The sequence below is a fragment of the Enhydra lutris genome, unplaced genomic scaffold (assembly GCF_002288905.1).
Source record: "Enhydra lutris kenyoni isolate GAN:26980312 unplaced genomic scaffold, ASM228890v2 scaffoldscaffold27, whole genome shotgun sequence".
Taxonomy (NCBI): Eukaryota; Metazoa; Chordata; class Mammalia; order Carnivora; family Mustelidae; genus Enhydra; species Enhydra lutris.
In genome coordinates this window covers 12,129,026-12,155,563 of record NW_019154111.1, presented here as the reverse complement: position 1 = coordinate 12,155,563, position 26,538 = coordinate 12,129,026, and the positions used below count along the sequence as shown (strand labels likewise).

The following is a 26,538-nucleotide window of genomic DNA, read 5'->3' as shown; positions in this document are numbered from 1 at the left end:
TTTCCTGAGATTGAGTTCTACCAAACGAGATGGTAGAAGTCTGGTAGATAAGAATCAAACCGAAACCCAAGTTCTTGGAAGAACCCACTTAAGTTGCCCTGATGTTAAATAATGATTGTTTTTGAATAGGTTGTACATGCTGTTTTCTGACTTATTCACACATTTCGCTTTTATGTCCTTTTACATTTTAACCATCATATGAAGGCATTTCTATAGCTATGGAGTTAGGAACACCCCAGAAATGAGGCCAAGTTCCTCTTCTCAGTAGAAAGCAGCTAGAGGGGCGCCTGGGTGGCTCAGTGGGTTGAGCCTCTGCCTTTGGCTCGGGTCGTGATCTCAGGGTCCCGGGATTGAGCCCCGTATTGGGCTCTCTGCTCAGCAGGGACCCTGCTTCCCCTTCTCTCTCTGCCTACCTCTCTGCCTACTTGTGATCTCTCTCTCTCTGTCAAATAAATAAATAAGAATCTTAAAAAAAAAAAAAAAGAAAGAAAGCAGCTAGAATCATAAACTGAAGGGGAATCAACACTGGTCTCTGAGCTCCTGGAGATGTTATGGGAGCCGGTAGTGGCACCTTCCTCACCTGGAACACGATGTGGTTGGTAAACATGTGCTTGATACAACGAACAAAATATTCCGTCTCTGCTTCTGTAAGTTGAATGGGTTCAGAAGACTTGAATAAAGGTCCCAGATCCATAAACTCAGGAATGGCAGCCAATTGTTCTTTTGAGAAAAAAGATGAGAAGGAAGAAAGCAACACGAGAGAGGAAAAGACATTACTCTGGGTGCCTAAAATGTTTTAAGTTTCCACTGTTTTACTCACAGTGGAATGCTCAACTATGTCCCCAAGCTTTAGTGAAATAATCTTCTAAGAGAGTTTATATACTGAATTCGTACAAGGGGGAAAAAAAAAGAAACTAAATCCCTAATTTTGTAGAATTTGAGTTCCCTGTTAACCAAGATACAGAGTAAGGACAATATTCCCAGTTAGTAAGTTAGCAGGTGGGAATTACCGTGGGCTCCAGGTAGCCCCAGCAACTGTCATTTGGAACAATAGATACTCAGTCATACAAAGATTTCCTGCATTAACAATTAATCATTTTGAATAAAAGTAGTGTAGACTTCATTATATTTACAGTGCCTGGGATGCAAGACTATTACTTCTACACATCAAATCAACATACCTTGGAAAATGTCTTGCCTGGAAGGAGCCAACTTCTCTGGCTTAGTGGCCACAAGTGTAATTTCTACAAAGACAGATATGAGCAATCAAGTGAGTGTCCCTCCCACTATCACGCTAAAAATGCAGACAGAAAGAAAAGCGGGCAGAAACTTCTAGCAGATACATAAAGAGCTATTCCTAAATCATAACCGGTAGATTCTTTGTCACCTTTTTTAGAGAGAAGTTCAACTTAAAGCGTATTTAGTGAATGTATTTTGTGAAATAAAGTGGCCCCCAAGATACAGAATTTGCTTTAAATGGACCAGGATGGAGAAAAAAAAAAAATTATTCTTAAAAGGAGAAACGATTTATAAAACAAATCTCATGATTCAAACAGGAAAAATTACTGGTATAGTATCAACAGAAGTACTGAAAATTTTGAAGGTTAGCATAATATCTTTCATCCTCAATTTGAGCCACTAAACACTTTCCTTCCTTCCTTCCTTTTTTTTGGTTTGTTGTTGTTGTTGTTAGAGTTTTAAAGTTAGATATTCTTTGGGAATACTTTTCAGGATCCTGTTCTATATATTCTTTCACAACAAATCTCCAATAGCAAAATTAACTAAGACTTTACCAATTTCAGAAAAAAAATAAAACTAGGAGGTAACAGCACAATCACTGTTCTGAGACACACAGTGACCCACTAACTTCAAATGCTGTAACACTCAGCATTAAAAGAAGAAAACATTCTGTCTGGGTCAGGCTTCCTAGTCTATGTGAAAACCAAGGGAAAACTTTTAATTTTTTTTTTTTTTAAGATTTATTTATTTGAGAGAGAGTGTGAGTGCACACATACATGCAAGTGCAGGGAGGGGCAGAGGGAATCTTTCAAGCAGACTCCCTTCCCCCCACCCCAAGTTCAGAGCCAATGTGGGGCTTGATCTCGTGACCGTGAGATCATGACCTGAGCCAAAACCAAGAGTCATATGCTCAACTGACTGAGCCACACAGGTGCCCCAGGAAAGACTATTTAAATCTCTAATTAAGAAAATATGCCCATCTTAGTGCCATAAGATTTAGAAGTGACAATTAAACAAAAGAAGTATTTGAGAAAATGTGTTAACAGCATATTCAACGGGTATGAAACTACTCACACACAGAAAAACTAAGAGTTAAGCGTTCCCATTACCTGCTTTCTGCTCAAAGACAGGGGCCACGGCAAGAGGAATAGACTTCATGTCAAAGGGTTTCTCTGAAGGCTCCAGTGTGTACCGGTGAAGGGCCTTCTCCAGCCCTGGCACTGAGACCGTGAGGCCTACGAAACAGAAATCTTGGCATTATCACAATCCCAGGATCCGGACAGGCCCAGATTTGTAATGTTAACCTAAGCTTTCTGATGAGAGAGAAGAGTAAGACCATAGACTTTACAGCTGAAGTCATTCAAAATGAAGCTATTTTATAAAACTGCCTTATAATTTTGCCCAAGGGAGCATGGGAGCAGAGCATAAAAATTTCCAACGGATTAGAAGTACCTTCCGGAAAAGAAAGCAACTTAGCCATGTGGGAATAATCCTAACATAAGAAAAAAAGGCAAACCCAACCAAGAGGAAGCTTGAAGAGAACCAGGACCAAGCCATGTTCTTTGGGCCCTTATATACTTGAGGTTCCCCTAAAAATGGAAGTGCATTCAAAGACAAAAAAAAATCAAGCATTTTGCCTAATGAAGTCGGCTTGTATGCAAATAACGCTTCCAAGACCCCATCTGGGGCATAAAAGTGTGTTTGTCTCCATTCCTGGCTTTCACTGACCGTTGAAAATGTACGTAGCATTCAGCGCCATCTGCCTCTGCTGCAGCACATTCAGGTAGAAAGTAGCCCTGTCCCGAACCTCATCGTCCGTGTCCATCATACACCTGTCCAGGGGACACAGAAGGGGCATGTCACAGTACCCTAATAACTTCTAATCGCCTTCTTTACCACCACACTGCAAGGGCACAGTTGAGGCCCTCTGCTACCCCCTTTATAAAAGAGGTCCACGATGGCCAACGGTGGATCTTACTATCCCCATGAATTTCAGAGACTGTTCGAGATTGGTAAAGAAATAGGGTCATTACGAACCAGAAGCACTACGCAAGTAAGCGTTAGAATAATCAGGAAGGCTACGACAACATGAGCTAGCAGTTTGGCCTCTATTCTCGAATATGCAACCACATGACCCCGGCAGACTTTGACTTCTTTATAATTACGAGACAGGAATATTCTGCTTTCCAAGGATCCTAACAAGCATTCAGAATCCAGGCAGTGTTACTACTCAAATGGCAATTTGTTTTAGTGAAACCAGCCAGCCTCTGGCTTGTAATTTTTCTGCTTCGATTATAAGATGTAATCACAGCATATTTGTGAAAGCAGGTCTTTTCCTCATCAAATAGGGAGTCATGGAAACCATGAAAAGCTGATTTTTCAACTCTCCACAGTGCATCACTTTGAAGTTGGCCCCTATTATGCAAATTGAGGCACACGCATTCAGATTACTTCCTCAAACTCAAACAACAGAAATTCAAAGTCAAAATTACGGCGTACACAGCACACACAAGATTACTAGAAAAGGTAACGGAAATGCCGTTTGCCCTTGACTTATTCCATCAATTCTACTCTCAGGCCTCACAAAGCACTTGATATGAGGAAGTCTCTATTCAACCATATGGTGTTCTTCAAAAAAAAAAAAGACATTGTCTTACTTACCTTTGTAAGAGTACTAGGATACTTGGGAGAAGATTCTCATTTTGAGCCCCAAATTTAGCCAAAGCACTCACAGCAGCTATAACGAAGCATAAAATAAAACAACGTAAGTGCTGTATTGGTTTTTCAAAAGTTAAGCAACAGTTATTAAAAAAAAATTAGTGTGTGTTTCTTGATTTTATTTCTTTGCTCCATGTAATAAGCATAACTAGAAATCTGCAGGCCCAAGAGAGCTATGAGTAGGAAAATTCTCCATGCACTGAGGAAAAAGAATCATATATATTTCTTACAGGAGCTCTCCTCCACTCTGACCACAACCCCTCGTATTCCACAGGGAGGTAATTCAGCTCTAACTCAAACAGCCAGCCCCAAGCATAATAAGAAACTCTATTATCAAATTCACTTCGTTTAGTCAAGATTTATGGCTCACCTAACTTGTGTCAGGAACTGAGCTAGGTGCTGGAGGTGGAAAGAGAAAAGCCACGGTTCCTGAGCTCCGGGAGTTGTACTCCAGTGGGGAAGACAGGTGAGGGAAGAGCTAAGGACAGGGAAGCAGAGGAAGCCCCGGGAAAGCGACGCCCAGGATGCCGTGTGAGAACAGAGAAAGAGACTCGGAACTGCTGGAGAAGGAAGACTGAGGGGCTGAGCCTTGCTGGCTGCGCTAACACTGGGAGGCCAAGCAGCGCTCGCCAGGGAGCCAAGGCAGGAGAGGAGCACGGGGGGCAGAGAGAGGGGGTCCAGCCCTGGAACGGACACAGCCGAGCGAGGCTGAGGCAGAGGCTCTGCGCTGGAGAGCAGACCGGGTAAGCAAGCGCCTCAGAATTCTCTGAAGTGGAGGGGAGCCCACAGCGGGACTGAGAGAATCCTGTCAGCGGGCAGAGGGGGCTCTGAAACAGCAGCACGGGCTTCCGTCTTCACAGCGGAGTGCATGGGAAAGGTGAGGATTTGCCTTTGGGTTGAACCCGAAGTGCCGGAGACCGTGGATACGTGGGTTCAGGAAAGAGACACGGGACTGCGGTGTCCCCGCGCCCTGGTGGGGGGCTGAAGATGACCCGCCGGGAAGACAGCGTGTGTTGTATGACAGGCCCCCAAAGAAAACTAAGTATTTATGGAATGAAAGAGGGGCCCTATAAATCAGACAGGGAGAGATGCAAGGGGCGGGCTACTGTGGACACCACAGGGGGAGAGTGTTTCGAGATGGGTTTAGCCAAAAGTCCGTCAGGCTGAGTGAGAGGTGAACAAAGGTAAGAACGTCAGTGACTGACTTGCTTTTCCAACTAGCTTCTAAGTAATTTTTCTAAAATAGCTTCAGAGGCCTTTTAAGGGAGAGAGCTAGATTATAGTGAGTTGAAGAAAAAAATGGAGAATAAATTCATGGAGGCAGCTAGTAACCGCTGCTTCGAGTTTGCCTGACAGGGAAGGTCTAGTCAGTGAGCTAGTAAGAACGCATCAGAGGTGGGTTTGTATTTTTAACAAGAGAGATTTTCGCCTGTTCGTATGCTAAGGGGAGGAAGGAGAAGCAAAATAATTTTCTACCACCTGTGTAAAAAGTCACTTAAACACACACACAGACACAATTCATAGATGTTCATATCGACGGTGTGAGTAACTCTAACTCTGAAAAAAAAAAAAAAAACATGCTGCCATCACCGTGTTCCCATCATACTGAAAGTCAAGGGTCATCTGTCTCTAAGGTAAGGCAGAAATCGGGGTGGAAACCGGAGTGCAGACGAAGAGCAGTGTGCCTGGCCTAAGTGTGCTCCGAGATCCTACCATCGAACAGACGTCGCAACTTCATTTTCCAATGTCCTCACCACCCCCCTGAGTTAACAAGCATTTCCACAGATGAGCACGTACATCGGTATCAGGGTTCCAGTGACTCACCAGCTCTGACAGCCTCATTCTCCAGTACGACCCTATTAAAAATAAAGCGGATATACTTGGAGGGGACAGGCGTTCTGGGGCCCTCTTTGCCCAGCAAGTGTAGAATCTTAGTAGCCAGAACAGTGTGTTCACAGTCCTCAATGAATTCACAAAGGTGGGCTAGACCTGCTTCTTTACCCTCGGGGTTCTCCTCCACAATGCTGATTATGCAGTCCACAATGGCCCGCTTATATTCAAAGCCTCCCTGGCAAAAGAGAAAACCGCCATTCATTCTGAGGACGCTTTTTGGAGAAATGCTTCTACTCCCAGGCTCAAGCTTCTAATAGTCAAATTTCATTTCCTTTCCCTTCTGAAAGAAACAAAATTGTTTTTTTTTTTTCTCTCTCCAAGTGAGAATACGAAAACAACAGCATACTTAGTAATGATAAAACAGCAAGCAGAATTACGCATACCATTCTGGAGGCATGCCAAGGTGACAGAGCTGTTTTAAATACTGTCTGATATTTCATGGGAATCATAAAAATATGAGAGAGCAACTTCCTGTGATGAAAACATGTCTACCTACATCATCTCGGAGCATGTTGGAGAGGAAAGTCATCATGACACTGTGCTTTCGAGGGTATTTCTGGCAGAGAGCACTAATTGCCTGCACAACCACCACCTGTGGAGAAACAAACACAGAAAGGACGTTCATCTTCACACCTTGAGCTACAAGGCATACTTTCCCTCTTATTTATTGCAAGCTAAGGTGGCGCAACAGTTCTCTAGAGTGGTTCTTAATGAAAGAAAGGCAAGGAGACCTCCCAGGAAAATCAAAAACAATGTAAAAATGAAGTTCATTCAAGAAACCCCATTCCTTTGCTCTAAGCCAATAATCACATAAAATTTTTAAAGTGAAGAGTGAAGATAAAAAGCAAACAGAGGGGTGTCTGGGTGGTTTAGTTGGTTAAGCATCTGACTCCTGGTTTGGGCTCCGGCCATGACCTCAGTCATGAGATCAAGTCCCACATCGGACTCTGTGTTCAGCTCAGGAGTCTACTTGAGATTCTCTCTCGTTCCCTCTCCCTCTGTCCCTTCCCTCTGCACACTTGCGCTCATGCTCTCTTCTCTAAAATAAACAGATTTTTTTAAAAAGCATAAATAGGCCAATAGCCATAGAACAAATAGAAAATTACCAGGGAACTACTTCACAAAATGGTTTCTAGAAAAATTTTACCACAATTTTGAAGACCACTGTCAAGAAGTGAAAAGGGTATGAGATTTTCCCCTACTTCCAAGCTAACAAGTTAGTCTGTCACAAATTTCATGGATTGTGGTAGAGAAAACAAGACTCCTGGATCAGGAGGACAATTAAATACAGCAACAGCGTAGCTAGAGCATCAGCATTTGGGGGCCAGTTTCCTCAGAGGACAATGTCAAAAGGGCCACAGTAGCTCTCATTACAGAAAAATCCTGAGGCGTGGAACTCAAATATTTTCAAGAGGGTAGTAATGCTGTGGGACCTTTGTGCTGAAGGGAAATGTCTTTATTATCCTGGACAGTGAGCATGCTTGCTTTTTGCTCTAGGAAGAGCACTAGCTGTATCTTCTAGGGCTGTGTGCAAACCTGCCCTTTACTTTTAGAGAGAGACATTGTATCTTCTAAGGCTGGAAGAAAACTTGCACTATACAAAGGGAACATATACATGCGTAACTAGTTAGAAGATAAAATGGATACAATGATTTCTAACAGCAACAAACAAGAGAAAATAAGAAAAGCATTTTGAAAGCATTCAAAACTAACAAAAATATTATAAAATATTCTTGAAAGGCAAAACCGTAGATTTGAACAAATTAAAAGATATCCCTTGTTCTTGGATAGGATCTCTCAACATCATCGAGATATCTTGATGTGATCCCAGTAAGAATGCCGATGATGAGATCTTTCATGAAACTAGACAAGTTGATACTAAAATTTATGAAGGAAAAATAAACATGGAAGAACAGTCCTGGAAACAATGAAAACAGTCATGCGAGGGGGCTGAGAGATATTAATATGCCCTACAAAGTATGTTTATTTAAAATAGTGTGTGATACTGATATAGGAATAAATGAACAACAGAACAGAATAGGAAGCCCAGGAACAGACCCACATAGATATGGAACTTCAGCAGATAATAAAGGTGGTATCTCAACTCACTGGGGCAAAGGCAGTCTTTTAAATAAAATGGGGGGGGGGGGGCTGGATAATCACTGAAAATGGGTAAGATAAGCTCCATTTCTCATATATGATAATAAAACCCAATGTATCAGAGATCTAAATGAAAACATGGAACTATGCACCCACTGGAAGAAATCATATGTGAATCCCTATTCACTCAATCATATTCTAAAATCTGAAGGGAAAGCTTTCTTTCTTTTTTTTTTTTTTTTTTTTTTTTTTTAGGAGTCAGGGGAAGGGCAGAGGGAGAGAGAAAACCCTCAGCATGGAGCTCTGTGTGGGGCTTGATCTAAGATCTAAGATCATGACCTGAGCACAAATCAAGAGCTGGACATTTAGTCAACTGAGCCACTCAGGTACCCCTGAAGGGAAAGCTTTCTATTACCCAAAAGTCAAATGCAACAAGATTGACAAATCTTACTACATAAAAAAAAAAACAAACTTTTGCACAACAGAAGACATCATAAGAAAAGTCAAAAGACAAATGACAAACTGGGAGAAAATATCATAATATATTTCATATATAAAGAACTAATATCCCTAACATACAAGAAACTTGAAATAACTGAGGAAACAAAAGACCAAAATTCCTATAGAAAATGGAGAAAAGAGATGAACAAATGAGATTTGAAAAGAAATATTAGATGATCTTTAAAAATGTAAAAAGATGTTTAACTTCCCTCATAGGAGGAAAAATTCATTAAAACTACACTAAGATCACTTTCTCACCCGTCAGGCTGGCAAAACTTCAACACACAATACACTCTACTGGTGAGACCACGGGGAAACTGGCACTCTTATATGTGCTGGTGGAATTTAGCATTCTCTACAAACAGACTACATATTGATTTACCCTTCAACCTAGCATATGAACTTCTAGGAACTGACCCTGAGATACACCTTCAAAATTTTAAGAAAACATATGCATCAGATTATCTGTTGCAGCATTATTTGTAATTGCAAAATACTGAAAACTCTATAAATACCTAAGCATAGAAGATTCATTCAGTAAGCTGTACCACACAATGACCTTCATAAACTCCTAAGGTTCCCCAAGATTCAAAATGTCTACTTGAATATATAGGCTAAGTTTGTTTTTTAAAAGTCTAGATATAAGAGTATCTGGGTGACTCAGTCAGTTAAAAGCATCTGACTCTTTACTTTGGCTCGGGTCATGATCTCAGGGTCCTGAGATCAAGCCCTGCATCAGGCTCCGCACTGAGTGTATAGCCTGCTTAAAATTCTCTCCCCCGACCCCATTGCTCCTGTGTACTCTTAAAAAAAAAAAAAAAGGAAATAGTCTAGATATATAGTAGAAGAGAATAAATAGAGCCAGTTATACTTGATTGAGAAAAAAGAATGAAATAACAAAATCTTTCTACTTTACTTTTTTAACTGAAATTTATTTTATTGTTCTTTTGATCATCTCTGACACATTCTCACCAGTTCTATTCAACACTATAGTGGAAGTCCTAGTTATTTTAATAAGGCAAAAAAAAAAAAAAAAAAGGGAAGGCATTTAGATTGGAAATGAAGAAGCAAAACTGTCTCTATTCATAGATAACATGATTATTTATACAGACAATCTTAACAAATATGTAACAACTACTGGAACCAATAGGGGTATTTAGCAAGGATACCAAGTTATGAGAAAGCAAAAAAAAAAAAAAAAAAAGTATTTTCATATACCACTAGCAAACAATAAAATAGAAATTTCAATAGGATACAAAAGCACAAAATATTTAGATATAAATTTAACAAAAGATGTGCAAGATCAATAGAGTAAATGCTATAAAACATTGCTCAGAGAAATTAAAGAAGACCTAAATAAAGGGAGAGGTATACCATATTCATGAACTGGAAGAATACTGCAATGATGTCAGTTTCCCCCAGATTTATTTATAGATTCGACATAACTCCAATCATAATTCTAGCAGACTTTATTTTATGGAAATTATAAGCTGATCCTAAATTTTATATGGAAATGTAAGGACCTAAAATAGTAAAAAAAGGACAAAGTCGGAAGACCACACTGCATTACATTTAAAAGGTACCATAAAGCTACATTAATCAATACAGTATGCTACTGGCATAGGATTGACAAACAGATCAACAGAATGTAATAAGGAAACAAGAATACACCTACTATTATATAGTTATCTGTTTTTCAGACAAAGATGCCAAAGCACTCCAATGGCGGGGGGAAAGAAGATGTTTTCAATACATTATGCTGGAATGACTAGATATTAGTGTGGGAAAAAACCTTGAACTTATCACACACAATACATAAATATCTAATTCAAATTGGATCATAGACCAAAATGTAAAAGCTGAACCCATAAAACATTTAGAAAACATAAGAAAATGTCTTTAAGGCCTGGAGGTAGACAAAGGCAATATAACAGTGAAAGAAATTAATAAATTAGACCTCACAACAATTTAACAGTTTTGCTCACCCGAAGATACTGTTAAGAAAAGAAACAGGCAAGCCAGAGACTGGGAGAAACATGATCATATTTAAACTTTTACCTTGAACTCATCTGAGATTTCAGACACAAAAGAAGATATCTGCTTCATGAGCCTGTCCACACTGCTCTCACTCCCTGTTTTGAGGAGGGTAGTGATGGCCAGAGTAGCAATGCTTCTGTTTGAGTCTGTGATCAAGTTTTCTAAGTCCAGATTGCAGGCAGTAACAGCAGAAGGGTGCTTCATTGCCACCTTGTGGAAGGGCAAGAAAAATAAAGTAATAAGCAAACTGCTACTGAAGAAGACTGAACTTTCAAAAACAAAGGAAGAGGAAAACAGAAATTTTAATTAATGTAAGCAGCTTTTAAAAATCTAAATAGGACAAAATAGGTCAAAAGTAATTGTTTTAAGAAGAATATTTCCAACTAATAAGGTATGATATATCATCTGATAAAGGCTTAACCTCCAGAGTCACAGTATAACAGCACTTTCTCCTCCTAGGTTTCTATAATCTTTATAACAATATCACAGTCTGTGCTGTGCTACAGTTGGCCCGTTTCTCTTTATAGTACGTGTGTCCAGGGGTATCTATTCCCCTAGATGTAAGGATCTCGGAGAACAGGACCTACCATGGTAAACACGGCTCAAAGACTGTTAATATCTTATCACTTTGAAAACATTTCTGTATTTGAGCAAACTCCAGACAAACTGGACTGCTCACACTCTCTGAAACATGTCTGTCATTCTCCTGCTTCTTTGTTTTTGTCAAAATTGTTCACCTCTCCATCTCAATATTGGTATAGAATCCTTTACCCCAATTTTAAAAATCTGAAAACTCAGCGAAGTATTAGCATCAAAATTTATTAATTTATTTAACAGGAAAATGTGACCCAAACTGATGTAAAATGAGTTAAACATGAATTTATTCTACATAGTGAGGAGAGTCCTATGGATAGCACAGAAATACTACTAAATCTTTAAAAAAGAGGGGCGCCTGGGTGGCTCAGTGGGTTAAGCCTCTGCCTTTGGCTCAGTCATGATCCCAGGGTCCTGGGATCGAGCCCCGCATCGGGCTCTCTGCTAAGCGGGGAGCCTGCTTCTCCCCACCACCGCCTGCCTCTCTGCCTACTTGTGATTTCTCTCTCTGTCAAATAAATAAATAAAATCTTTTTAAAAATTAAAAATAAAAAAGAAATATTAATGTTTTTAATGGTAGGGTACTGCTATAGGCTCAATGGGGTTAGTATATAATATAAGAGCACCATTTTGCCTTCCTAAAATTCATAGAATACTGAATTCTGAGACACATCTGGCCCCAAGATTATAGATAAAGGAATATGGCCTTATATCACTTCTTAAAAATACAATTCATGTTGTTATTCTGTAAAGGGTTCTTCCCTGGCTGTCCTGTAAAGGTTTATCCATGGCTTCTCTTACCGCCAATTGTTCATACAATTAATTTATAATAGATCACACACTGCCTTATGACAAGTCTTCTACTACATTAAACTTTTATTTCAAGAGTGCCCTGATGGTGGCTCAGTTGGTTAAGTGTCTGCCTTCAGCTCAGGTCATGCTCTAGGGGTCCTGGGATCAAATCCTGTGTCAGGCTCCCTGCTCGGTGGGGAGTCTGCTTCTCCCTCTACCCCTCCCCCACTGTTTGTGATCTCTCACGTGTGCTCTCTAATAAATAAAATCTTTAAAAAAAACCCCAAACTTTCATTTCAAATGTTTATGGTTATTTAATTTATTCTGTGTTCCTGAGTTGTATCCTCTAAATCTATGGTGTCCAATATGATAGCGAATAACCAAATGTGACTATTAAGCACTTGAAATGTGGCTAGTCCAAATTAAGATATGCTCTAAACATAAAATAAGCACTGGATGTCAAAGACTTAGTGTGAAAAAATATAAGGTAAAACAGATCTTTAATAATTTTATACCAATTCCATGTTGATAAGACATTTTATAGATATAAGGGTAAATAATTCAAATTAATTTCGCCTTAAAAATTTTTAACGTGGTTACTATAAAATTTAAAATTACACATGTGACTCACATTGTATTGCACCAGCATTGTCCAAGAGAACTTTCTACAGTGATAGACAGGTTCTATATTTTTGCACTGTCCAAAATTGAGAGTCACTGACCACATGACAGCTGAGCAGATGAAGTGGGGTGAGAGTGACAGAGGAGCTGAATTTTTAGTTTTATTTAATTTTACTTAATTTAAATGGAAATAGCCACTCATGGCTAATGGCCATCATGCTGGACAATGTGGTTCTCAGCTATAAAGTGCTCAAAGTCAGAAATGAATTATAATCTTTAGTTGAATAGGAAAAATGGCCACATCTCAGGCCACAAATACAAGGAAGGTGCTACAGAAGTGAAGCCCAAAAATCCTATCTACTAACCTTGGAGAGGAAGCCAAATGCTTCACATGTAATGATTCTCAAGCAAACACTGATATGAGTCAATAGTTGGCAAAGGGACACCTACCTTGTTCAAGGTCCTCACAGCTGCATATCTCAAAGCTGGCTTAGGAGAGCTACAGAAAAGTTGAAGAACTAGGGAGAAAGAAGATCGTTGTTAACATAGCTCATTTCATCATATTGCATGTATCTGAAAATACAGTACATGAAGTATTATATTCAAAATATGTATAAAGAGATTAGATCATAGCGTTAAAATTTCACATGAGAAATGTATCATCAAAAATAACAAAAGCACTTTTTGTAAAACTGTTATACAAAGTTTAAATATAGGAAACAAGGTTTATTTTTCTGTAAGAATTAATATACCCATTAATATCTGAATTTGTGGTAGCAATATTTATAGTTATAAGAGCAAATGGGGAGGGGTGCCTAGGTGGCTCAGTCGTTGAGCATCTGCCTTCAGCTTGGGTCATGGTCCCAGGGTCCTGGGATCGAGCCCCGCATTGGGCTCTCTGCTCGGCGGGAGGCCTGCTTCTCCCTCTCCCACTGCCCCTGCTTGTGCTCCCTCTCTCATTGTGTCTCTCTCTGTCAAATAAATAAAATCTTTAAAAAAAAAAAAAAGAGCAAATGGGCTTTTCAAACATTAAAGAGAACTGAACGCATGAAAGTTACTTGTCTTCCAAGCACAAAATTTTTAATGTTTTATATAGGGAAATGGTAAGTTCTGAAAAAAAGGTAATTAAGCAAAGAACAACAAAAATAAATCATCTACATATCAGAACACAAAGGTATATATAATAGAGCTAGGGTTCAAAAATCATTCTTACTCCCTACCCTGCAGAACTATGGAACTTCAAACAAAAACATATGAATAAAAACAAAATCCAGCTATCAAACACACAACTAACCTGAAACGGCAGGTGCCAACTCCCTTGCAGTACAGTTAGGAAGATGGATGATTGCTGACGCAGCTTCATAAATAACCATTTCATGTTTATTTCGCAAGCAGCTCTCAATGAAATCAAAGAGTGGACTTTCATGGCTGACAATAAACATAAATAGGGCATCATTAGGTATCAAAAAGAAGAGGTATAATATGTATAGCAGTTAAAAACACAGGCAGACTGAGAAGCACTTTTGGAATTATGGATGAAGGACCCCTGAAAATCCATTCCTCCATAAAAGCAATGAGAACACTGGCATAAATTTTCAAAATTAACTTTCTCAGCACTCTAGAAATTAGCCAAAGGCTTGCAACAATCCCAGAAACATTTATTCAAGAAAAAGAGCTGAATCTTCATTACAACAGCAAACAAGCTTTCTGGTGTTTTCACTTGCTCTATTTTCTATTCCCTCTTCCCAGTTTCATGGTAGCCTTGGAAATCAGCAGCCTCAGAATTGCAGTAGCTCTGAAAGCCAGCAGCCTAGCAGCCATTGGAGGAGGCAGATGGGTTTGGAGCTCTCTCAAAAGCTCTGTTCCCAGGGAACTTTCACTATTTGACCTGACTGGTGCTCCCTAGAAAAGCCCCATTCATGGAGCTAGTCTTTATTTCATCTGACTCAGAGCCCAATTGGTGAGGAAAGCCCTAGCCTCAGCCAGTTTGTCCCAAAAAATCAGTGGCAACTGTTTAACACTGCAGTTTCCAGGCCAGTGATTCCACCTGGGATAAACAAGAGGTTGGCCAAAAAACTTAAAAGGAAAATCTGAGAAATAAGATCACCATAAGAGACTTTGGCAATTTCTGACATATTCCTGGGGATCCAGAAGGCCATGCACATGTAGAAAGGCATGTAAATACCCAGGAAAGACAAGACAAGCACTAAGAAAGCTCTCACCCATGCCTGACTTTGAGGTTCTGTGCATGTAGGAAGTGAAGGCTAAGGCAGGGCTGTAAACTGCCAGACCACGGAAGGCATGTCCCAACATACAAAGTGCCCATTAGAAAAAGAGTTGGAGACCTACTAGCTTAAATCATTTAAGAAAATCTGTCAAATCATCAGCTGATGACTTAGCTAATCAAGCAGAGACTTCAGTGACTGCACCTGACAAAGAGTAAGACTGCAGAATTCATCTGGCAAAGTCACTAAACAGATGACAACCAACAAGCAGCAACAATAACAACCTCTGAGGATGGGGAAGAGGGAAATGTGATTACTAGAGTTACCACAACACTTAAAATACCCAGTTTTTGACAAAAAAATTATGACAAATGTAAAGAAATAATAAAGTGTGCAGTCCATAGCAATTATTCTTGGGGAAGCCCAGGTATTAGATTTGGTATTGGATTTACCAGGCAAAGACTTTGTAATGAATATAAACATGTTCAAAGAAATAAAGGAAACCATATCTAAAGAATAAAAGAGAATTAAAGACATGACAATGATATCTCACCAAAGAGAGAATATCAATAAAGAAAAAGGAGTTTGGGTTTACTTATTGTGTTGTTGTCTTTAAAGAAACCAAATAGAAGTTCTGGATTTGTAAGGTACAATAATGAATTAAAAAGAAAATTTAAATCAGCAATTCAGCAGCTGATCTTCACTGGCAGTAGAAAGAAACCCATAAACCTGAAGGAAGGTAAAGTGAGATAATCCAGCTGAGGAAAACAAAGAAAAACGAATGGGTAAAAAAAAAAAAAAAAAAAAAAAAAAAAGAGAAAAAAAAAAAAAAAAAAAAAAAAAAAAAAAAAGAACAGAGCCTTGGAGATCTAGGGAATATGACCAAGCGTATGAACAACTGCATAATAAGAGTCCCAGAAGGAAAAGAGAGAAACAAAGGGGCAAAAGGAATATATGAAGAAATAATGAAAAAAAAAATTATCCAAATTTGATGAAAGCATTAATCCATGCACTTGAGTAGCTCAAAAAATCCCACGCAGGATAAAGAGAAAAGGATTCACACAGAGACACACCATAGTCAATTTGCTGAAAGCATAAGACAAAGAGAAGATTTTGACAGCAGCAAGATAAAAACTACTCATCTTGTTTTACAGGGGAGCATCAATACAATCAGGTGGCTATCTTTCCACCCAAATAATGGAAGAGGTAGGGCAGCACAATGCCATAGTCAAAGAGCTGAAATAGAAAGACAAGAATTCTATATCCAGCAAAACTATCCTCCAAAAATGAAGGCTAAAAAAGACATTACCAGATATGGACATTGGGGAGGGTATGTGATATGGTGAGTGCTGTGAAGTGTGTAAACCTGGCGATTCACAGACCTGTACCCCTGGGGCAAATAATACATTTTATGTTTATTAAAAAAAATACTAAAATAAGAAAATAAAATACATAGTCTTAAAAAAAAAAAAAAAAAAGACATTACCAGATAAGCAGTGACCAGACAATGCACTGCTGCCAGATTTACAAAAAATACAAAGGAAGTCTTTAGACTTAAAGATTTACACTAAACAGTGATGTGAATCATCAGGTAGAAATAAAGAGCACTAGAAATGATAAATATATGAGCTGACATAAAAGAGTCATTTATCAAAAATGATAAATTTTTTTCATTTTTTCATTTCTCTCAACTACTTTCAAGGACACAAAATGTTACAAAGCAATAATTATAACATTACAGTTGACCCTTGAACAAGAGGTTTGGACCACATGGGTCAATTTATATGCAGACTTTTTATAACAGAGAACTGCAAAGATATTTTCTCTTCATTATAATTTACTTAATAACAGTTTCTTTTCTCTAGCCTACTCTATTGTAAGAACACAGCATATAATACATATAACATAAAATACATGTTGTTTACAGTATCAGTAAGGCTTCTGGTCAACAGTAGACTATTATTGGTTACATTATGGAGGAGTCAAAAATTACATGCAGATTTCCAACTACCTGGGAGGTTGGCTCCCCTAGCCCCCACGTTATTTGAGGATTGACTGTATGTTGTTGAATTTATAACATCCAACACATCATATACATCATACATCATATACATGACAATTAGAGCAAATAGGAGCCCAGAGAGAATGAAAATATATTGGAGAACAGATTCTATATTTTACTAAAATTAAATTAAGTAATAATCTGAGGTAGACTGTGGTAAAGTAAAATATATATGCTAATCCCTAGAGTTACAACTAAGAAAAAACAAAAAAAGTGAAAATATTGACAGAAAAATTAATGTGATACATTGAAAATATTTATTTAAGAAAAAACAAGGCAGTCAAAGAGGACAAGAAATACAAACAACAAAAAAAGCAGGAGACATACAGAACAAATAGCACAATGGCAAAAGTAAATCCAACTATATCAATAATTATATTAAATATAAACAGTTTAATTACCTTAACCAAAAAATAGAGATTGCCAGACAGAATAAAAAAGCAAGCTCCAACTATGTGCTATCTACAAGAGCAGACATTAGATTCAAAGACACAGAGTGAAAGTAAAAAGATGGGAAAAGATAGGCCATGCAAACAGTAACCATTAGAGACCAGTATTGGCTATATTAATACCAGACAAATAGAATTTAAGACAAAAATATTATAAGAGACAAAAAGAGACATTTCATAATGAGAAAGAAATTAATACATCAGGAAGATATAACAATGATAAACACATACACATTTAATAACCAAGCCTCAAAATACATGAAGCACAAAACCTGACAAAATGAAAGGAGAAATAGATCATGTAACCATTATAGTTGGAAATGTCCATACCTACCCAATAATCGTTAGAACTAGACAAAAAATCATCAAGGACACAGAAGACTTGAACAATGTAATCACCCAATTTAACCTAGAACATTCAACCCAACGACTAAAATACATTCTTTTCAAGTGCATCTGGATAGTTCTTAAGGATATATTAAGTGCCGGTCATGAAACAAATGTCAATACATTTAAAAGAACAGAAATCAAAGCATGTTTCCTAACCACAACTGAATTAAATTATAAAACAACAGAAAATAAATTTTAAAATCCCCAAATACTTGGAAATTAAACATTTTCTAAGTAACCCACGTATCAAGAAGAAATCAGAAGGAAATGGGAAAATATTCTAGGCTGAATGAAAACAAAGACACGAGATATATCTAAAGAAAAGTAGGAAGGAAATACATAACTTTAAACACTTTAAAGAAAAGTCCCAAATCAATAATCTAGGCTTCTACAATTAAGAAATTAGAGAAATTAGAAAGAGAAGAGTGAATCGAGCCTACAGCAAGCAAAAGATAGAAGATCAGAGGAGAGATCAATAGACTAGAATGCAGAAAAAAAAAAAATCAATGAAACCCAAAGCTAGTTCGTTGAAAGATCAACAAAATTGACAAATCTTTGGTTAAACTAATGAAAAAAAGGTGGGAGGGATGGAAATTATCAAAATCAGGAATGAAGAAAAGAACACCACTACTGACCCTAAAGAAATTTAAATAATTATAAGGGAATATTATGAACAACTGTAAGTCATTTCTAGGGATTTGTCCCTAGAAATACCAAACTACCAAAACTGGCTTGTGAAGAAATACATAATCTAAACAGGCTTATGGGTTATTTAAAATCTTCCCTCAAAGAAACACACAGGTCCCAATGACTTCATTGGTTAATTCGATCAAATATTTAAAGAAATAATACCAATCCTTTAGAAACTCTTCCAGGAAATAAATGAGGAGGGTACACTACTTCCCAACTAATGCGTGATGCCAATATTACCCATAACAAAGCCTGATAAACTTTTGCAAGAAAACTACAGTCCAATATCTCTGAAATAGACACAAAACTCCTTAACAATAATTAGCAAGCTGCATCCAACAATATATAAAAAAGTAATCAATATTCACAATTCACAATCACCAGGTAGCATTTATCCCAGGCATGAAAAATCGGTTTAACATGAGAAAATTGATGCATGTCATATGCCAAATTAATAAAATAAAGGACAGAAATAACAATATCTTAATAGATGCAGAAAAGCAACTGACAAAAATCTAACACCCATTCAAGATAAACATTCTCAAAAAACTAGAGACTAAAGGAAATGAACTCAACCTAATAAAAGGCACTTTCAAAAAACACACATCATGCTTAATGCTTTCCCCTTATGATCAGGGACAAGGCAAGGAGGTCTACTTTCACCACTTCTACTCAACATTTTAGTGATAGTTCAAGACAGTAAAGTTAGGCAAAAAAAGAAATTAAAAACATTGGTTTGGAAAGGAAGAAGTGAAACTGTCTTTGTTCACAGATGACATGATCCTGAAAATAGAAAATCCCAGGGAATAATACACACACACACACGGAACTAATAAGTGACCATAGCAAGGCTACAGGATACGAGGTCAACCTGCAAACATCAACTGTATTTCGATACACTGGCAACAACAATCCAAATGAAATTAATAAAATAATTCCATTCAGAATAACATCAGAAAGAATACTCAGAAATACATTTAATAAGGGAATGCAAGACTTTTACACTGAAAACTATAAAACACTGCTGAGAAATTGAAATACAGAAACTCTCTGTTCATGGACTGGAAGAATCAATAGCAAGATGGCAATTCTCCCAAACTGATTTATTCAGAGTAGATCTATTATTCTATTCAGTGTAATCCCTATCGAAATGCTGGCAGGCTTCTGTTGTAGAAATTCAAAGCTGATCCTAAAATTTATATAGAAATGCAAAGGACTTAGAATAGTCAAAACAATTTTCAAAAACCTATATATATAAAGCAAACCCTGACATATCTGAAGGGAAAACAGACAGTGATACGATAATAGTAAAACACTTCAAGACCCTGTTTTCAGTAATGGATACAACATCCAGATAGAAAATCAGTGGACTGGAATAACATTATATACCAAATGGACTTAACAGACATACACAGAACATTCCACCCCATAGCAGCAGGATACACATTCTTCCCAAGTACACAGAGAATATTCTCCATAGATTACATGTTAGGTCACAAAACAAGTCTTAACAAATTGAAGAAGATTAAAATCACACCAAATATCTCTTCTAACCATAATGGAATGAAACCAGAAATCAATAACAAAAGGAAAACTGGATCATTCACAAATATGTAGAAAGTAAACACTTTTGAACAACCAATGGCTCAAAGAAGTACTTAAAGCGGTTTAAAAAGTAAAATTAGAAAATACCATGGGACAAACAAAAACATGCAATAAAGGCAGTACCAAGAGGGAAGTTTATAGTGAAAAATTACAAGTTTTTCGAAATGCCATCTATGTAATATACATAGAAAATAAGAAAGAATTGCCAGAGAAATTCTGAGAAATAACAAGTGAGGAGTAAGGGTCATTTCATCCAAAACTGACCTGCTGGCTCCCCAAAAAAGGAGCGGAGTTCCTATGAAGCTCCATGACAACTGAAATCAGCCCAACGTGTAGCAATCAATTCTGGTTCAACCACAAAATCTGGACTGGCACTCCTTCCCAACATGCCTAGGGAGGGGCTGGTATTTCCCCAACCACGAAAGAGGAAGATTCCTGTTACTAACATGCCACATCATACAGCTGCAAGATTTGGATCCCAGACCCTGAATATGCCACAGAAGGGCTGCTTCCCCTAAAAAACTATGCTGTCAGAACAGGTTCTACTAGGTAGCATATAATTGCTCATGGTAGTCTCTTAAAATTTCTTTCCCCTGTAGCATCAGATGTAATGTCTATCATATTATGCTACTTCTGCATCCCACTCTGATCACAACAGTGCATTGTTGTTGGTCCTGTACTTAAAGCAGTTTAAAAGCCACAAAGCCCCTTGGTCATAATCCCTCTCTCAGTGTATGAAATCTGCCCTGATAGACCTCTGTGCACTGAACCAGAATGAATGAACCTGGGCACCCAGTGCACCTGGTATGATTTTGGTCTCTATGGGTTTCTCCCAATGAATGCTGCTCCAATAGGTTATGTGTGAGTTTTCCTTGGACATCTGTGCCTATTTGTATAAGAACTGTTACAGTGAGGTGGGCATCAAGTCAGGCTTCTATTGCGGCCTTCTGGAAGTAAATCAAATGGTCAGGGGTCAAAGACACATTTTGTCCTTATGACCAGACACTAGGATGGCTAGTCTCACTACCTGTGAGAAATAGCCCTAAAAATCCCAATGAATGAAAAACCTGGGAGATATCACTGCCGACTTTAGAACTCCTTGGTTGTTATTAATGGCCTTGGTGGGAGTATCCCAGGAAGAGGCAAATTTGACTGAGCACAAGGCTAAGCAATGCCTAATAAGATTACATAGATATGCACAGAGTGCTCACTCCCGCAGCACATATACATAGATATGCACAGAAAAATAAAGATGCAAAACAAGAACTGGCAAACATGCTGGCAGGATAGGGGAGGATTTGTTCCGCCATATATCTACACTATTAAGAAGCTACAATAAAAAAGAACGTGCGTTGATACAGAAACAAATAGAGCTCCTAGAGCCGAGGAGCCCAGAAAGAGAGCAGTGAGTACAGGAGACCTGATTTATGACAAAGCTGACATTGCAGAGCCGTGGGTATGAACACGTATTTCAACAAATGGCAGCAGGACTCCTCGGTATCCATAGGGAGGACAAAAAGACATTAAATTGCTACCTCATACTATATCCAAAAAACAATCCCACGTAGATTATAGGCCTAAAACACAAAAGTTAAAACTATCATGCTTAGTGTATGTGCTGCTGAAGCGAGTGCAAAACTATAGTGCTTATAAAAAATTGCACAGAAGATATATTTGAGAACTTGGACTAGAAGATGTCTTGAGCAAGACACCAAAAGAAAATTATTCCAAAAGTCAAAGATTGATAAATTTGACTACATTAAAGAAGTTCTGCTCATCAAGACACCAAGAAAGAGAACAGACAAACTTGAGTGGGAAGACCTATTTGCAACATATACAATCCAAAAAGAACTCCTAGAAAGCAGCAGGAACAAGGCACATAACCCAATTGAAAACTGGGTATTTCAATAGAAAAGATATTCAAATGGTTAAAAAACATAGAAAAAAGGTTCCCAAACTCATTAGTATTTAGGGAATTATAAATTACAACCACAATGACTTGACAAAGATGTCAAGGAAATACAACGGAAAACTAATCGTTCACCAAATAGTGCTGAGACAACTGCAAATTCCTATTTCAACCAGATCTCCACATGCAAAAGAATGAAAGTGGATCCCTACCTCACACTACATACAAATATCTCAAAATGTATCAAAGACCTAAAGGTAAAAGACAAAATTATAAAACTCTTCGAAGAAAGCATAGGTGTAAAATCTTCATGACCGTGGATCAGACCATGTTTCCTCCGTATTAATACCAAATGCACAAGCAACCAAAAACAAACAAACAAAAAGCCCAAAACAAAACCTAGACAACCTGGACTTCATCAAAATTTAAAACTTCTGTACTTCAAAGGACACAACCAGGGAACTAAAAACACAATCTATAAAATGGGAGGAAATATTTGCAAATTATGTAACTAATAAATGTCTAGTATCCAAAGTATATTTAAGGATTACAACTCAAAAAAAAAAAAGACAAATAACCCAGTTTTTTAAATGAGCAAAGGCTCTGAACACATTTTTCTCCAAAGAAAATCTACAAATGGGGGTGACTGGATGGCTCAGTTGGTTAAGCATCTGTCTTCAGCTCAGGTCATGATTTCAGGGTCCTGGGATGGAGCCCCATGTCAGGCTCCCTGCTTAGTGGGGAGTCTGCTACTCCCTCTCCCTCTGTCCCTCCCCTGGTTTGTGCTCTCTAATAAATAAAATCTTTAAAAAAAAAAAACAACTATAAATGCCCAATAAGCACATGAAAAGATACTCAACAGTATTAGTCATTAGGGAAATGCAGCCTTTGTTGTTATCAAACTGAGAGCTTATTTGTACAATTTTTGGTCAATAAATCTTTTTCAATGGGAGGGATGCCTGGGTAGTTCAGGCAGTTAAGCATCTGCCTTTGGCTTAGGTCATGATGCCAGGGTCCTGGGATTGAGCCCCACAAAAGGCTCTCTGCTCAGCTCAGCTCCCCTTACTTGTAATTTCTCTCAATGTCAAATAAATAAAATCTTAAAAAAAAATTTTTTTTTAATGGGGGAAAAAACCCACACAATGAGATACCTCATCACACATACTATGAGCTATATAATAAAAAAGACAGGGAGCGCCTGGGTGGCTCAGTTGGTTAAGCGTCTGCCTTTGGCTCAGGTCATGATCCTAGGGTCCTGGGATCAAGCCCTGCATTGGGCTCTCTGCTCACCAGGAGCCTGCTTCTCCCTCTCCTTGCTGCTCCCCCTGCTTGTACTCTTTCTCTGTGCCAAATAAATAAATAAAATCTGAAAAAAAAAGACAGGCATGCCTCAGTGGCACAGTCACCAACTCTTGGTTTCAGCTCAGGGTCATGGGATTGGGCCCCCAGTTGGGCTCTTTACAGAGTCTGCTTGAGACTCTCTCCCTTTCCCTTTGTCCCTCCCCATCCTGTAGACTTTTTTTTTTCCCCTTTAAAAAATAAATAAGTAAATCTTTAAAAGAAAAAAAAAGACAATAATGAGTGTTGGGGAGGATGCAGAGAAATTGGAACCTTCACACACTGTGGGCAAGAATGTAAAACGATGCATCCATTTTGGAAAACAGTTTGGCAGTTTCTCAAAAAGTTAAACACAGAGTTACATTATGACCCAGCAATTCTCCTCCTAGGTATAGACCCAAGAGAATGGAAAACATACTCACATAAAAAACTATTCATGACTATTCACAGTGGCATTATTCGTAATAGCTGAAAAGTGGAAACATCCCAAATGTCCATCAACAGAAAAATGGATAAATAAAATATGGGATAGCTACCCAATGGAATATTATTTAGCCATAAAAAGAATAAAATACTGGTACTTCTATAATATAGATGAACCCTAAAAACATCACTATAAGTGAAACAAACGAGAAACAGAAGACCACACATATTGTATAATCCCATTCATATGAAATGTCCAGAACAGGCAAATCGAGAGAAACGAGAAGCAGATTTATGTTTTCCAGGGGCTGAGAGGAGGGGGGACTAAGGAGTGACTGTTAATGGGCTAGGGGGTTTCTTTTTGGGATGATAAAAATATTCTGGAATTAGTGGTGGTGGTTACACAACTTTGTGAATATACTAAAGACCACTGAATATACACATTCCAAAAAGGTGCATTTTATGGTAAGGGAGTTATATCTCAATAAAGAAAATCTAATACACCCCCTCTGATTAGTAAAAATCTTAAAATTTGACATCAAGTCTTTGCCTCAGGGGATCTCAGCCCACTGGCTGGAAGGTAAATTGGTATAATCACTTTGAAAAACAGTCTTAACAATGATCTACCAATTCCATTCCTGGAGACCAAGCTATAGAAATAAATGCTTACGTACAGAGAGAGACAGCTATGGTAATGAGGTAGCATGGTATAAGCACAGGAATGCTGTTTGTGGCTGTTTCATTAGTAAATGCTCAAAACAGAAAACAACCCAGATGCCCATTAATAGAAGAATGAATATAAATGAACCTGGAAGGATTCAACCAAGGAAATAGAAAATTAAAATGAACTACAGCTTCAGCAAAAACAAGGATGAATCTTACACCAAAATACTGAGTGGAAAAAAAAAAGATACAAAATCTAGCATGATCCTATTGACATAATGTTCAAAACAAGACAAAACCGAGCCTAACTATTTATGGAGGCATGCACAGGGGGTAAAAATCTAAAGAAAAGCAAAGAAATTATTACCATAGAAATCAGAATAGTGACTTCTACTGGGAGTAGGTATGACCAAGAATATGACATAAAGCATTTCTAGGACACCAAAACTGCACAACTACATAGCATATAGTCATTAGATGGGCGTTCCACAGCAATTATATATAATGTACATACAACTTTAAGTCTTGCGCATTTCCCTATATGTATACTATGTAAAAATTTTCAAGAATATTGCATATTCTCTCTTGGATCTAGATTCTAAATGAGGTCAGTCTTGTTACCAGTGATATAGACACTGACTACAGTCTTCTACTTTTGTAAGTGGTATGTCAGATGTAAGTGATATGTCAGTATGAGAGATGAGGGATTAGTCGTCTTCCAAACCCTTTATTTTCTTATATTTAAGATTTTGCTAGACATATCGTGAAGCAACGTTGTTAAGTATAGTTAGTACTTAACTGTCCCTGAGCACTGCAGGGATGAGGGGCACCAAACCTCTAAGCGATCAAAAATTCATGTATAACTTTGGACTCAAACTTGACCACAAATACCTGTTATTAAACTAGAAGTCCTACCGACATGATAAATAGTTGATTCACACATACTTTGTATGTCTATGTGCATTCTATACTATATTCTTATAATAAAGCAAGCCAGAGAGAAGAAAATGTTAAGAAAATCAGAAGGAAAATACATTTACGGTACTGTACTATATTTATCCACACATAAGTGGACTACACAATTCAAACCTGTTATTTGAGGTTTGAGGGTCAACTGTTTATATAAAGTCATTTCCGTGATACTGTTTTTTAGACCACTCCTTTTGTCAAAATACAAAATCCCACTTTGTCATTTTTAATGCTCTAAATCCCGATTCCTTGTGTTCTGGCTTGTATTACTATTGCTAGGCAAGCAATCAGTGTATGTAGTGTTAGTGCCTATCAAGCATGTATTTTTTATACATTTTAAACTTTTCCTTGTCACTGTTCAAAGTGTCTGTTTTTTAATTATTATTTTTTAAGATTTTATTTATTTATTTGAGAGAGAAAGAGAATGAGAGAGAGGGAGAGTGAACATGAAAAGGGGGAGGGTCAGAGGGAGAAGCAGACTCCCGGCCGAGCAGAGAGCCCAAAGCGGGACTCAATCCTGGGACCCCAGGATCATGACCTGAGCTAAAGGCAGTTGCTTAACCAATTGAGCCACCTAGGAGCCCTAGAAGTGTCTTTTATAAAAGGCTATATAATAGGTCTCTTATTTTGTTTACCTGACCTGATACTTTCTCCTTTAAAGATTTTATTTATTTATGTATTTTATTGAGGGAGAGAGCACATGGGGTGGGGGGACAGCTGAGCAGGGAGCTCGACATGGGGCTCAATCCTAGGACCGAGATCATGACCTGAGTTGAAGTCAGACACTTAACCGAATGAGCCACCCAGGCGCCCCTTGACCTGACACTTATAATAAGTAATCCTGAAATAATGTCAGTAATCCCACCCACATTTATTCGAAATATTTTTACTTGCTAGGCAACCTCTATGATGGTCCCACAGACTTTGTACTTTCGAAAACCCACTTCGCCATGTGGTCCCCTCCCACATACTAGGCTTGGTCTCTGTAACCGAGGGAATACATCGGCGGTGACGGCAGGTCACTGTCAAGATTAACTAGCTTAGGGTGCCTGGGTGGCTCAGTGGGTTAAGCCTCTGCCTTCAGCTCAGGTCATGATCTCAAGGTCCTGGGATCGAGTCCCACATCGGGCTCTCTGCTCGACAGGGAGCCTGCTTCTTCCTCTCTCTCTCTGCCTACTTCTGATCTCTGTCAAATAAATTAAAAATTAAAAAATTAAAAAAAAAAAAAGAAAGAAAAGATTAGCTAGCTTATACGGCACTGTAGTTTTCTGCCTGAGCCTCTCTCTTACTGCTCGCTTGCTTTGGGAAAAGCCACTGCCA

General features: G+C 38.2%; 1 protein-coding gene across 3 annotated transcripts in view; it reads right to left on the bottom strand.

The window, feature by feature from the left end:
• Nucleotides 1-26,538, bottom strand: part of LOC111151864 (coatomer protein complex subunit gamma 2) — a 115,812-nt gene that overhangs the window by 45,008 nt on the left and 44,266 nt on the right. For 2 of the 3 annotated variants that reach the window (XM_022510091.1, XM_022510093.1), the window contains 10 exons: nucleotides 13,790-13,923; nucleotides 12,946-13,013; nucleotides 10,510-10,698; nucleotides 6,347-6,442; nucleotides 5,782-6,025; nucleotides 3,901-3,976; nucleotides 2,968-3,071; nucleotides 2,349-2,474; nucleotides 1,182-1,244; nucleotides 581-720 (listed from right to left, as the gene is read on the bottom strand). In XM_022510091.1, the coding sequence (XP_022365799.1) occupies nucleotides 581-720; nucleotides 1,182-1,244; nucleotides 2,349-2,474; nucleotides 2,968-3,071; nucleotides 3,901-3,976; nucleotides 5,782-6,025; nucleotides 6,347-6,442; nucleotides 10,510-10,698; nucleotides 12,946-13,013; nucleotides 13,790-13,923 (1,240 nt within the window). Of the gene's footprint in view, nucleotides 1-580; nucleotides 721-1,181; nucleotides 1,245-1,369; nucleotides 1,379-2,348; nucleotides 2,475-2,967; nucleotides 3,072-3,900; nucleotides 3,977-5,781; nucleotides 6,026-6,346; nucleotides 6,443-10,509; nucleotides 10,699-12,945; nucleotides 13,014-13,789; nucleotides 13,924-26,538 lie in introns of all 3 variants that reach the window. The other variant, XM_022510092.1, reaches the window with a different exon arrangement.